Source organism: Nicotiana tabacum, chromosome 7 (assembly GCF_000715075.1).
Source record: "Nicotiana tabacum cultivar K326 chromosome 7, ASM71507v2, whole genome shotgun sequence".
Classification (NCBI taxonomy): Eukaryota; Viridiplantae; Streptophyta; class Magnoliopsida; order Solanales; family Solanaceae; genus Nicotiana; species Nicotiana tabacum.
In genome coordinates, this window is record NC_134086.1 from 172,820,866 (window position 1) to 172,834,087 (window position 13,222).

At 38.9% G+C, this 13,222-nt stretch overlaps 3 protein-coding genes across 3 annotated transcripts; all 3 read right to left on the reverse strand.

Annotated features, from left to right (window-relative positions):
• Nucleotides 1-4,009: 4,009 nt before the first annotated feature.
• LOC142162432 (uncharacterized) lies at nt 4,010-4,776 on the reverse strand. The gene is made up of 2 exons (XM_075218784.1): nt 4,562-4,776; nt 4,010-4,295 (listed from the first exon to the last, which is right to left on the reverse strand). Exons 1-2 carry the CDS (start codon nt 4,774-4,776, stop codon nt 4,010-4,012), a joined length of 501 nt encoding a protein of 166 aa, XP_075074885.1.
• A 772-nt stretch (nt 4,777-5,548) lies between these two features.
• LOC142162433 (uncharacterized) lies at nt 5,549-6,028 on the reverse strand. Its single transcript, XM_075218785.1, has one exon. It carries the CDS (start codon nt 6,026-6,028, stop codon nt 5,549-5,551), a length of 480 nt encoding a protein of 159 aa, XP_075074886.1.
• Nucleotides 6,029-9,645: 3,617 nt separating this feature from the next.
• LOC107774854 (uncharacterized) lies at nt 9,646-13,195 on the reverse strand. The gene is given in 6 exon segments (XM_016594508.2): nt 9,646-10,161; nt 10,525-10,839; nt 11,010-11,063; nt 11,065-11,160; nt 12,629-12,764; nt 12,766-13,195. Coding segments are annotated over 6 exon segments (1,323 nt in total). The 5' UTR covers nt 13,080-13,195; the 3' UTR covers nt 9,646-9,753.
• Nucleotides 13,196-13,222: the final 27 nt, after the last annotated feature.

Below are 13,222 nucleotides of genomic sequence, written 5' to 3' on the forward strand. Positions count from 1 at the left end.
TCAAAGTAAGGCAAAAAGATAACGAGATGCTCAGGGAATTCGTATCTCGATTCCAGGCTGAGAGAATGGATTTGCCTCAAGTAACCGATGACTGGGTTGTTCAAGCTTTCACTCAAGGTCTCAACACTCGAAGTTCCATAGCTTCACAGTATTTGAAGCAAAATTTGATAGAGTACCCATCTGCCACTTGAGCCGATATGCACAATCGATAGCAGTTAAAGATCAGGGTTGAGGATGATCAACTGGGGACTCCTTCCGAGTCCGTTTATCCTAACATGCCAATGGATAGAATCAATAGGGATATCGATCGTGAGCCAAGGTCGAATAGAGATTGATATCAACTGTACAACGGAGACTATAGAGGCATCAGGTCTGGGCAAAGATTCGCACGAAATGAGGGGAGAAGTAATCGAGGTCAAAGCCCGCGAGAACTTGGTAGTGAGGAAGGTCACATTAAACATCCAAAATCCGAATGAAGGTACAACCCCATTTCAATTCTTTCTATTTTTCGACTAACACTTACATGTTATCGATAAGGAGCGACACAAAGCTTGGATCTTAAAGCACGCGTTGCATTCTTTTTCCCTTGAACCATTTTTGTTACAATTGGGTTTTTCGGCAAGGTTTTTAATGGGGCAACAACGGATCCTGCTAACTTAAAATCGAAGGCCGACCTCGAATTGGTGTCAAAGACAGGATTCAACAGTATCCGGGGTTCCCTATAATAAATCTCGAATATTGAGGGGCATTACTTGTGGATGTCAACTTTGTTGCGAGGAAATTACTTCATAGTGGTAGGGTCTCGATAAGGCCAAACGGTCGAACGAGCCGTGCCCACACAGGTTGATCGAGCCGTGGCTCAAAACATGTATGCATTTGTAATCGTTTTTCTCAATAATAAAGAGAAGTATTTTTTCCTTGCAATTATCTCATGTCTTAGAAAGGTCCTTCTATTTTACAATTTCATACTCTCGATCTATTATATAAACAGGACTAAGGGTCGATCATAACCGGAGTTTGGATAATTACCCCCATAATTGGGAACTGTTGTTCGAAAAATAAACAAGATCGAATCGTTAAAACTTCGAGATCATAAGACCTCTTTGGCAACTCTCGATTTTTATAGGCTACGACCACCCCACTCGAGGACTGACACTTCGGGCAAGCTCGAAGAGAAACAGGAAAATAATCCCAAAGGGAAAGTTCCGAACTAAAAAGGATACGGCCAAATTAACACAGATCGGAGACGTCTGAAATCCATAACAAATACGAAGGCCTAAGGGCCACTCTCACTTCAAGTTCGAGGTATCATCCTCACTCGACTATAAAGCCTTAGGGCTACTTTTACTTCAAGTTCGAGCAAGTCCTCACTCGATCATAAAAGCCCAAGGGCTATCTTAACACGAGTTCGAGCAAACTCTCACTCGGGCACTATCTATCGAGCCCAAGGTCCACTTTACCTCGAGTTCGAGCAAGTCCTCGTTCGACTATAAATCCTAAGAGATACTTTTACCTCGAGTTCGAGCAAATCCTCACTCGACTATAAAGCCTAAGGGCTACTTTTACTTCAAGTTCGAGCAAGTCCTCACTCGATCATAAAAGCCTAAGGGCTATCTTAACCCGAGTTCGAGCAAACTCTCACTCGGGGACTATCTATCAAGCCCAAGGTCCACTTTACCTCTAGCTCAAGCAAGTTCTCACTCGACTATAAAGCCTAAGGGGTACTTTTACCTCAAGTTCGAGCAAATCCTCACTCGACTATTAAGCTTAAGGGCTACTTTTACTTCGAATTCGAGCAAGTTCTCACTCGATCATAAAACCTAGGGGCTACTTTTACTTCGAGTTCGAATAATTCCTCACTCGATCATAAAAGCCCAAGGGCTATCTTAAACCGCATTCGAGCAAACTCTCACTCGGATCTATCGAGCCCAAGGGCCACTTTATCTCAAGTTCGAGCAAGTCCTCACTCGAGTATAAAAGCCTAAGGGCTACTTTTACCTCGAGTTCGAGCAAATCCTCACTCGATCATAAAGCCTAAGGGCTACATTTACCTCAAGTTCGAGCTAGTTCTCACTCGACTATAAATCCTAAGGGCTACTTTTACTTCCAGTTCGAGCAAGTCCTTACTCGATCATAAAGCCTAAGAGCTACTTTTACTTCGAGTTTGAGCAAGTCCTCACTCGATCATAAAATCCCAAGGGCTATCTTAAACCGATTTCGAGCAAACTCTCACTCGGGAACTATCTATCAAGCCCAAGGGCCATTTTATCTCGAGTTCGAGCAAGTCTTCACTCGGCTATAAAGCCTAAGGGCTACTTTTACCTCGAGTTAGAGCAAACCCTTACTTGATCATAAAGCCTAAGGGATACTTTTACTTCGAGTTTGAGCAAGTTTCCACTCTATCATAAAGCCTAATGTTTACCTTCACTTTGAGTTCGAGAAAATCCTCACTCGATTATAAAGCCAAGGGGCTGCCTTATCTCGAGTTCGAGCAAATCTTCGCTCGTCTTTTAAGCCTAGGATCTACTCAAACTCAAGTTCAAATGGTCATTCAGGGACCATCGATCAGAAACGGCCGAGGGCAGTACTTGTTATCGGTCCTTACCATCTCAAACCTTGGACGTTAAAAAAAATCGTAATCTTATGCTAAGGCGTTTTGACCCGTACAAAGGGATAACAACTTCAGAAGTCATGGAAGGGAAAAAAGTTTTGTATATTCATCAAAACCTTTTTACAATGGCTATAGGTCCCGATCAAGAATTCTTTACAAGGTCTGATCAACCTAAAAATAAAAGCGAGAAATTACATAGAGCACAAAGCCTGAGCAGCACAATCCTTATCGGTGGAAGTTTCTTTGCCCTCATAATCTTCTCCACCGCCAAACTCGCTCGAGTTCTCGGAGTCTTCCTCGGGAAAAGCTAGCTTCCGAACCTTTATTTTCTTTGCCACTTACATCATGATGCCTATGTCATGATAAACCGAGGGGAAGTTCGAAGACTCAATTCATTTTTTTGTCATTGCATTCCAAAAATGAGGGGACTATTTATATACCGTCAAAATTGGGCTTGCCTAATTTTGTATGACTAACCAAAATTGGGGTGGTAGTTCAAGGCTCGACCTTGGTTATATCGGACCGTGGTACGGATATGAATTGGTAAGCTCGTGGATCAATGGCCGATCAAGATCGAGATCGGCCGTGATCGAGATCGAAACGAGAAAACGATCTAGCGAGATCGAAGGAAGCATGCTAGGTCGAATAACAGAAAGCCGAGATATCCGTGATCGTGGAATTAATCTCGGCACGTATCAAGTTGAGACCAGATCTTTAGCCAATCATGGATTTTTCTTCTCTAATTAGAATTATACCATAAATAGAATTCCTCTATTATATAAAAGGGGTCTTAACCATTATGTAAGGAGGACATTCATTGATAATCAAGAAAATACTACATCTTTCTCTCTTAAACTCTCTTAATATTTACTGTTCGAGTTCATACTTAGCATATTCAGTTAGTTCGAAGGTGATTTAGCTTGAGGGCCACAGTTGTTCACCACATTGGTTTGCTTTATTTTAATGTTAATTTCTAGCATTACTTCTCATATTTATCATTTGTGCCAAGTGAAATTACATATTCTTAAAACCACTTATAAGTTTAATTGTTATCCAATTTTAAGAGTAAACACATATAACGTACAACAACAACAACAACAACAACAACAACAACAACTAACCCAGTGTATTCCCATAAATGGGGTCTAGGGAGGGTAGTGTGTACGCAGACCTTACCTATACCTTATAAAGATATGGAGGCTATTTCCGATAGACCATCGGCTCAAGGAACAATATAGATAAGGCAACAAGTAGCAAATAATAGTAATAACAATACATTAAGGTAACGTGCACGAATGACACAACATGTAATAGTAAAGAATCATGAATAAGATAACACAAAAATAGTCCTAGTACTATTGGTAAGCCTAGGATGAACACACTACTAACTGTCAACCTTCAACCCCTAATCCTCGATCTCCACGTCTTTCTATCGTGGGTCATATCCTCGGTAAGCTGGAGCAATGACATGTCCTGCCTAACTACCTCTCCCCAATACTTTTTAGGCCTGCCCCTACCCTTCCTCAGACCCGCAATGGACAACCTTTCACACCTCCTGACCGAAGCATCTATGTCTCTCCTCTTCACATGCCCGAACAGTCTCAGCCTCGATTCCTGCAACTTGTCCTCCATAGATGCCACTCCTACCCTATCCCTAATAACTTTATTCCTAATCCTGTCCTTCCTAGTATGACCACACATCTATCTCAGCATCCTCATCTCAACTACTTTCATCTTCTGGATATGGGACTTCTTGACGGGCCAACACTCAGCCCCATACAACATAGCTGGCCTAACCACCACTCTGTAGAACTTGACCTTAAGTCCAGGTGGCACACTCTTATCACACAAAACCCCCAAGTCAAGCCTCCACCTCATCCACCCCGCTCCAATACGATGGGTAACATCCTCGTCAATCTCCCCATTGCCTTGAATGATCGACCCAAATACTTGAAACTATCTTTTTTAGGGACGACTTGAGTACCAATCTTCACTACCACTCCTTCTTCGTGCATCCCATCACTGCGCTTGCACTCCAAGTACTCAGTTTTTGACCTACTCAACTTAAAACCCTTAAACTCTAGCGTCTCTTTCCAAACTTCCAACCTAGCGTTAACTCCTTCACGCGTTTCATCAATCAGGACTATATCATTAGCGAATAGCATACACAATGGCAACTCCTCTTGTATGTGTCGCGCCAACACCTCTAACGCTAAGGCAAACAAAAGTGGGCTAAGAGCCGATCCCTGATGCAGCCCATCTCCACTGGAAAATGATCCGAGTCTCCTCCCACAGTCCCCACCCAAGTTTTCGCTCCCTCGTACATGTCCTTAATCACCCAAATATATGCCACAGGGACACCGCTAGCCTCCATACATCTCCATAGGACCTCTCTCGGGACTTTATCATAAGCCTTCTCCAGGTCTATGAATACCATATGCAAGTTCTTCTTCCTTTCCCTATATTGCTCCTCCAATCTCCTCACAAGATGAATAGCTTCTGTATTAGACCTTCCTGGCATAAACCCGAACTGGTTCTCGAAAATAGCAGCACTACATCGCACCCTCCTCTCCACCACCCTCTCCCAAATTTTCATAGTATGACTCAGCAGCTTGATAGCCCTATAGTTGTTGTAGTTCTGAATATCACCTTTGTTCTTGTACAATGGGATCATCAAACTCCACCGCCACTCCTCGGGCATCTTGTTTCCCCTGAAAATGATATTAAATAACCTAGTAAGCCATTCCAAGCCTACCTGCCCCGCTTCCTTCAAAATTTCTATTGGGATCTCGTCAGGCCCATCTGCCTTACCCCTGCTCATCTTCCACATTTCCCCCTCAACCTCATTGCTCCTAATACGCCTGCAAAACCCAAAATCCCTCTGACTGCCTGGGTTGTCCCACTCTCCTAGTACGATGTTCATGTCCCCTTCCTCGTTCAGGAGTCTATGGAAGTACTCTTGCCATCTACGCTTAATACCGCCTCTTCCACCAGAACTCTATTGTATTCGTCTTTAATGCACCGCACTTGATCCAGGTCCCGAGCCTTCCTCTCCCTAATATTAGCTAACTTGTACAACTTTCTGTCGCCTCTTTTGCCCCCAAGATCCTCATATAATTGCTCAAAAGCTGGAGTCTTAGCCGTCGTGATTGTCAATTTTGCCTCTTTCCTTACCAACTTATACTGCTCTCTACACGTCCTCTGCTCTTCCTCATCAGTGCACCCCACTAGCTCCATATATGCTGCTTTCTTAGCTTCCACTTTTCCTTGGACCTCCTCATTCCACCGCCCGTCCCCTTTGTGGCCTCCCGAATAACCCTTCAATACGCCTAACACCTCTCTAGCAGCTTCCTTAATGCAGTTCGTTGTCGTGGTCCACATATAACTTGTGTCCCCACTACTCCTCCAGGCCCCCATGGCCAATAACTTTTCCCTCAACTCTTGCGCCTTTGCCTTAGTCAAGGCTCCCCACTTATTCTTCGGTTGGCCGTACACCGCTCTCTTCTTCCTTACTCTCTTAACCTCCAAGTCTAATACCAGGAGTCTATATTGCGCGATAGACACTCATTCGAGATAACCTTGAAATCAGTGCACACGCCCCTATCACCCCTCCTAAGAAGAAGGTAATCAATCTGAGTTCCAGCAACTTTACTCCGGAAAGTGACCAAGTGTTCCTCCTTCTTCTTCTGGAAACACGAATTAGCTAACACTAGGTCAAATGCTTTAGCAAAATCCAACGAATTAGCTAACACCAGGTCATATGCAAAATCTAAGCATACAAGTATGACGTAATAATATTATTAAGCCACCAATATTTAATTTTATATATAATATACAAGTAGTAGTTAAATGCTACTTATATATTTATGTTAATTCATACACATTACCAACGAGTGATGAGTGAATTCTTATGGTACTAATTCGAATATGTTGACTTAAATTCTTGACACCGTCTCTACTAACATGAATCCTCAGCCTTGCAAATATAACAGTACATGGAGCAAAAGACGTTCACAAGTACACAGACTATGTAAAATTAGTAAGACTTTGTACGTTAGACTAATTCAACGGGGGAATGGAAAGTTAAATCACGCAGTTAAAAGCAACTAAGTATGTCTGTTATTCTACTTATTTATTAATATCGATGATTCTTTGTTAACTTAATTATGGTTTTTGGACGGTATTTTCAAATAATAATTGCAATGTGCATAGGCAGATCCGGGGATTTGAACTATATGAGTTTAACTTTTAAGATATTTAGCATTGAACTTATTACATTATAAATTTATGGATTCATATCAATTATTTGTTATAATTTTTAGTAAATTTTTATATATAAATTTATATTTCGTGTCAAAAATATTGAATTCAGATAAACCAAATAATGAAGAGCTGGATACGCCCCGGCAATGTGTTCCCTGATGGAAGGGGCGTGTGGCAAGAAAACAATTAAAGGTTGAAAGATTTAAAACAATATTTCATCTTTGCTAGATAGTGGGGTAGTCTCAGTCGCACGCACGCACACACTCTAGTCTCAAGGACAGTCGGTGGCATTATCAGTGGGAGCAGTAGAAGAGTTTGAAATCTTTTTAATCTTAACTAAAATATTGTTATAAATTTATCAATTTGATATAAATATCAAAAAATGAGTAAGTATTTTCGGCATCAAACCATATATAATACTGTAAGTCCACACTAATAATAATTGCCAGAACTGGCAAGCCAATGGCATGAGCATATATACGAGTGCTGAAACCCATAGTTCCATACCAAAAAATAAAAAAATTGAAGGTGGTTTAAGACTAGAAGGCTGAGGTGTAGGGTATGGGCATCATCAGATTGCATTGCAGAGTAATTAAAAGTTACACACTATTTTATGGTCAAGGGCTTGTGATCAATCTTCACTGACCACTGGTCATTCCTGTTCAATGTATCTGATTTTTTCTTGTTCATGAGAAAAGATGTCCTCGACACAACATTTCTTGGAATTGAGCTCTCTTGTACTATGTTTGACTATTTCATCTCATATCTACTATCTCCCGCCACTATTAATATTGGATTGTAAGAATAAATTGCTAGGCAAAAATAACGAAGTTGTTCCTTTTCAAAGTAACAGAGAATCGTTGTACTCATCACTAAAAGAACTGTCCTAAGTCGAACCTTGTATCTCTTGAAACAAAGTAAAATCTCACAAGCTAAATGACTTTTCTCATGTGTGTGAATTCTGAAAGACAACTGAAAAATTCTCACTTCAAAGGAAAGACAAGGAAACATTTTATTCTTTGTCATATGAAGCTAAGGCTGTCCAACGGGACGGGACAACCCGGCCCATCACGATTCCGGTCCGGCCCAGGAAAATTAAGGAGGATGGGATATGGGCTAAAAGGGACGAGGGATGGGACGGCCACCCATTTCGTCCCATGAAACTTTTTTTTTAATCAAAGGGTCGTTGGCAAACGGTTAATTTTTCAAAGTAGCTGTTGGCAACACTTATAAACGGCTAAATATGTCTCCTACCCCCTCCCCCAAACTTTTAATTTAACCCCTATATTTATTAAGTTATACTTTGGCCCTATTTTTAACTATAAGTTCTCCTATCCTTCTTCTTTTTTTCTACAAAAATATATCATTCTCTCTCTAATCTCTTACATTCTATCTATATCTTCTCTCAATTTGTCATAATTAACTATGTTTCAAGTGTTTGGGCAAATTTTTGGAGCAAGTTTCAAGCTTCAAATTAATTCATCAAGTATTTGGAGCAATTTTTTGGGTAATTTCCTCAAGTTTCAATATTTAATCACGGTGTACTCGTTCCATCTCTTAATTTTTATATTTAATTTTCATGTAATAGATAGAGTACTTTCTATCTACAACATAGAAAGTACTTTCTTTTTCATTTAAACAAAATGAGTATTTCTTTTCACGATGTAAAAAAAAGTATTTTCTTTCAAAATGATATAGAAAAAGTATTTTCTTTCATTTTAAAAAATGAGCATTTTCTTTTCATGATATAGAAAAAAGTATTTTCTTTCATTTCAACAAAATGAGTACTTTCTTTTTATGTTGTGGAAAAGATACTTCTTTTTCAACCAAAAAATAGTATTTTCTTTTTAATTATAGAGCACAAATTTCAAGGTGTCTTGCATGAAAAGGTAAAGCATCACATTAGTTTTGGGTTTGTGTGAATTTTTAAAAGAATAATTAAATTTTTGAATAAAATAAAGTCTTGCAAACGTTGGGTATTTGGGGTGGGGGGGAAGGGGTGGGGGGAGAGCACAAGAAACATGGGAATTCGGAAAAAATATTTTCTAGAAAAAGTTTTTCATTCATCAACTAAACGAGGAAAAAAAAGTGATAAAATCACTCATTTTTCATGGAAAGATATTTTTCTTCATACCAAACACACCCTAAGAATTTGTATTTTTTGCTCTTTTTTCCCTTTTTATTATTATTGCTATTATTATTATTATATTTTTTAAATTTATTTAATTTTATATTGGATTGAAGACAAAATACGAACAAGGCGGAAAATGCATAGTCACATATTATTAGTGATATTGCTTGAAGTGCATTAAGCACATTTTCTTCCTAAAATGAAAACTGTCATATTTTGTGGAAGAGTAACTTAAGTTTACACTATGATAGTCAAATTTAAATAAATTTAATGAAGAAATAATCCGAGCAGAGAAAATTTATAAATTGCACTTGAAAAAATATTACACTTATATAATATGGGTTAAACCCATATTCAACCCGCTCATTTGACACCCAACCCATTTTTGACCCGCATGAAATATGAGTGGGTTGAGACGCAATCCATTTTTACTCAACCTATTTTTTAACCCGCCCAGACCCAACCAGCCCATTTGCCACCATTACTCCCAAGCACTTCTCTTTTAACCAAAGAAGAGACTAAACGTGTGAAAATTCTGCCGTTACATTGATTCTTAACAATAAGAATCAATAGAAAATGGGATTTGGCTACTCTATGAGATTTACCTCTTTTCCAAGTGTATAATAGAAAATGGGGTTCTGAAGACTAGTTGCTATAAGCTTTATTGATGTTCATACTTGTTTTTCTCTCAAGAAATAGAGCATTCCTTTATTTCAGGGTAACATAAAAGGAAAATTTTCAGGAGAATCTACCTTCTTCGCTTCCTCCTCACAGTTTGAAATTTCAGTGGAACGGGAAGTGTAGCCAATAATACATGTTTCTCACGAACAAGCTTGCAACCTAAGTACTCATAGTGAGGCCGCAATGTTCCAATATTCATTCTCAAATCTTTGGCTATATCAGATAAATCGCTACGAAAATCATCAACGAAGAGAGTAAGCACCAACACATAGTTGATAAGAAGAGCTTTGTTTTCATCCGGAAGCCTTTTTGAATCAGGAACACCAAACATCGAAGAGAACTTCTGGAACAACATGCCAGGAATCTTGTGATGCTTTGCAGATGATACACCATCCATAGAATGTTTATCCTTGAACTTAACAAGATGCGTAATGTATGATAATATGCCTGCCAGCCTTCTCTTCTCCTCTTCATTCTACAATAAAGGAGTTTGGTCACACTGGAAAAGGAAAATATGAAACTGCTAGGTCTAATATGACTATAGTGGTTCACTGCTAACACAAGGAAAAAATAATAATCAATATATGCACATCAAACCCAACTGTAGTGTAATCAAGACACATTAGATTGGGGATAGCCCCGGATTAGTGCTAACATTGAATATTAGAAGGTAGGAAAAGCAGCACCAAAATAACTATAGTGCAAGAAAGCAAGTGAGCAATCAACTTGTGCTCTGTGCCCTCAAACTAGAAGAAACTCGCTCTTTATTTTTAAAAAAATCCTTAAATCACGTAACTCATGACTCATTCACAAAATGAAATTTCAATCATTTGTTTACCTGTATATGTTCCAATTTGTAGGATCTGTTGCAAACAAAGCTTGGATAAAGATCAGGTTTCATTTCTGCTCCAGCTTCTGTGAGCTTCAAAACATCCAAAAGATAGTCCCACTCTCCTTCGAGAATAATCCTGTTCAGTGGATATGCCAAGTGCGGCACAGTGGTTGCCAGATCATGTGGTGGTATATTTCGAGCATTATCTGTGGTAACAGCTACTTCAAGAGCCTCATTGTTTATTGCCCCAGCTATATTCCTGTCAAATTCCTCTTGATTTCCAGTATCTTCTTGTTGACGTAGGGAATCAAGCTTCCTAGCCTGGAAAGCAAACATCATAACTATATAAAGATGGAAATACTCAAAAGTAGAGAATTATCTTTGTCATTAAACATAAAATCTCCTTGTATCATGCAAAGAAAAAAGTAGAGAATTTTTCCACAATGTCCCGATGCCTGTCATAATTCGTAGGGAAAATGGGACGAATATACCTGTCTTATAGATTTCTTTGATGAGTACATTTGAGTTAATTCTCTCATTTTATCAGTCCCTCTCTTCTGCAGTGAGTTCTTGCTTGACCGTATCTGGATCTTCATTTTCCGGTACATCTGACCCTCTAACTCTAGGTTCCAACCTAATTATCTGCAATCATAAGCTAGCAAATATAAAAGAGAATAAGATATCGAAAATAAACAACTATTGCACTCATCGCCTGCTTATCGTTATTTAAAATCAGGACTTACAAGATCACCAAAGATGTGCGATAGCCTAGATAATATCACAACTATTGGTTAGACAACAAACTGCATTTACGTAAAGTAGAATAACCATTTCAGTTTCTAAGCATTTCAAAATGGTAAGCACACTTAAACTTCCTTCGTAAGAAGCCTTAACCAAACAATTAGCACACAGGGAAGCACATATCACTACGTTAAGCAAAGCAAGAACTCTCTGTTTAATAATTACACGAGTCAAATTGTTTTTTTCTGTTATCAAATTGATCCTACCATGACATATCACTACCTACTAATTCAACATAAAATTTAAGATATTTCAACGAGTCATGGAATGAAGAGATTCTACTTGTCTCCTGAACTACAATCTTGGAGAACAAAGACTAGGTTTCTCATTTGTAATTTCCTATCTTGGTGGGAGCGAGATAAGCATATCTCGTGTTAGAAATGAATCAAACAAATTTCACCCCTTTTTCCTTTTCATTCAACCAAAACTATAAAAATGATACAGATCAATTACAATAAATGTTCCGCCCAATCAAAGTTCGAGTGGCATCCAATTTTGACAACTAAAAGAGTCGTACCATAACATATTCACACCATCTGTTAATTACGTAATTACTGTTTTAATCTAACAATATCTCAGCAGGACTATGATGATTGTTGTATTAATCTAACATATCCACACCATCTGTTAATTACTTAATTACGTTGGCTTGACTGGGATTTGATATTTTTTTCATTCCAGTGGATTTGAGAAAAGAAAAGCATATTTCCATCTCTGATTGAGCATCTACATAAGATCAAAAGGAGCCAATTAGCAAAAACTACTCTGCCCAATCACAGCCAAAGAAGCAAAATACCTTCTTTTACTCACCAATCACACATATATCCGTCAGAACCATTTACCTTGTTTGCTGTAATAGAGAACATTAAATCCTATATTTTACTCACCTATCGAACACCAAAAATCTTCTGAATCAACTTCAATTTTGTTTGCTGCAATGGGGATAATTCCTCTAACAAAATAGCTTTCTTTACTCATCAATCAAAGACTATTAGCCAAGAGAAAGCAAATTGACCTTGTCTGCTAAAACAGAGATAATTCCTACTAATAAAATACTTTTTTTTGCACCCAAGGGTGTGGTGAATTGGTTAATGAAGTGAGAGGAGAACCTTGAGGTCCACGGCTCAAATCCAGGCGGAGACAAAAAAACACTATGACGATTTCTTTCCATCTACCTAAGCCTTCAGGAATTTGGTAAATAGTCGAGGTGTGCGTGAGCTGGCCCGACACCATCATAAAAAAAATACATTCTTTTTACTCACAAATCAAACAAAATAAAATAGCAACCTTGGAGGAATAAAAAATGTACCCTGTTAGCAGCAATAGGTACAATCTTGAGAGTTTGGGTTTCCTTATCCAGCACCCCAAGCGAGTAAGTGCATAACTGAGCGGATGTTGCCTCACCGGAATAATTAGTCCCTACGAAATCCACCTGCGCCCCGCTCAAGCTGTAACCGGTTGTTCCTTTTCACATTCCTATATAACTGAGCGCTGCTGTTGTTGTTCCTTAACGGGTCATAACCTGAAGAGAAGTAACCAACAATCGGAGATGTCTTATTAAGGTTTTCAGCGATGGTTTCAATTGTCACGGCAAGCTGCTTCTCTTTCTTTTTCTTCTTCTTATCGGATTTTACTTTGTCAATTTCTTGATGTTGGGAGTATTGTGTATCATTTTTGCCTTCTTGTTCTGCTTCTTCATCGGCGGGTTTGCTAGGGCTAGGGTTTTGGTGCTCTAGCTTCTTCTTCTTTTCTTTAGCCATGCTTATTTAGGGAAACTGGAATGAGAAAACGTGCGACAAGCTTATAAGCGTAAACCTAGTTTCTGTATATTAGAAGAGCAAGTTTTTCGAGATGTCTGTTTAGTGTCTATTTGAAAAAGATTGAGGGCAATTTAGTCATTTAG

Bases quoted from the DNA above. Each gene is read 5' to 3' on its own strand.
- LOC142162432 (XM_075218784.1), bottom strand. From the start codon at position 4,776: ATGCTATTCGCTAATGATATAGTCCTGATTGATGAAACGCGTGAAGGA. The intron at 4,296-4,561 runs GTATTTGGGTCG...TGGTCATACTAG, and splicing joins CCTAAAAAAGATAGTTTCAA to GAAGGACAGGATTAGGAATA.
- LOC142162433 (XM_075218785.1), bottom strand. From the start codon at position 6,028: ATGGGGGCCTGGAGGAGTAGTGGGGACACAAGTTATATGTGGACCACG.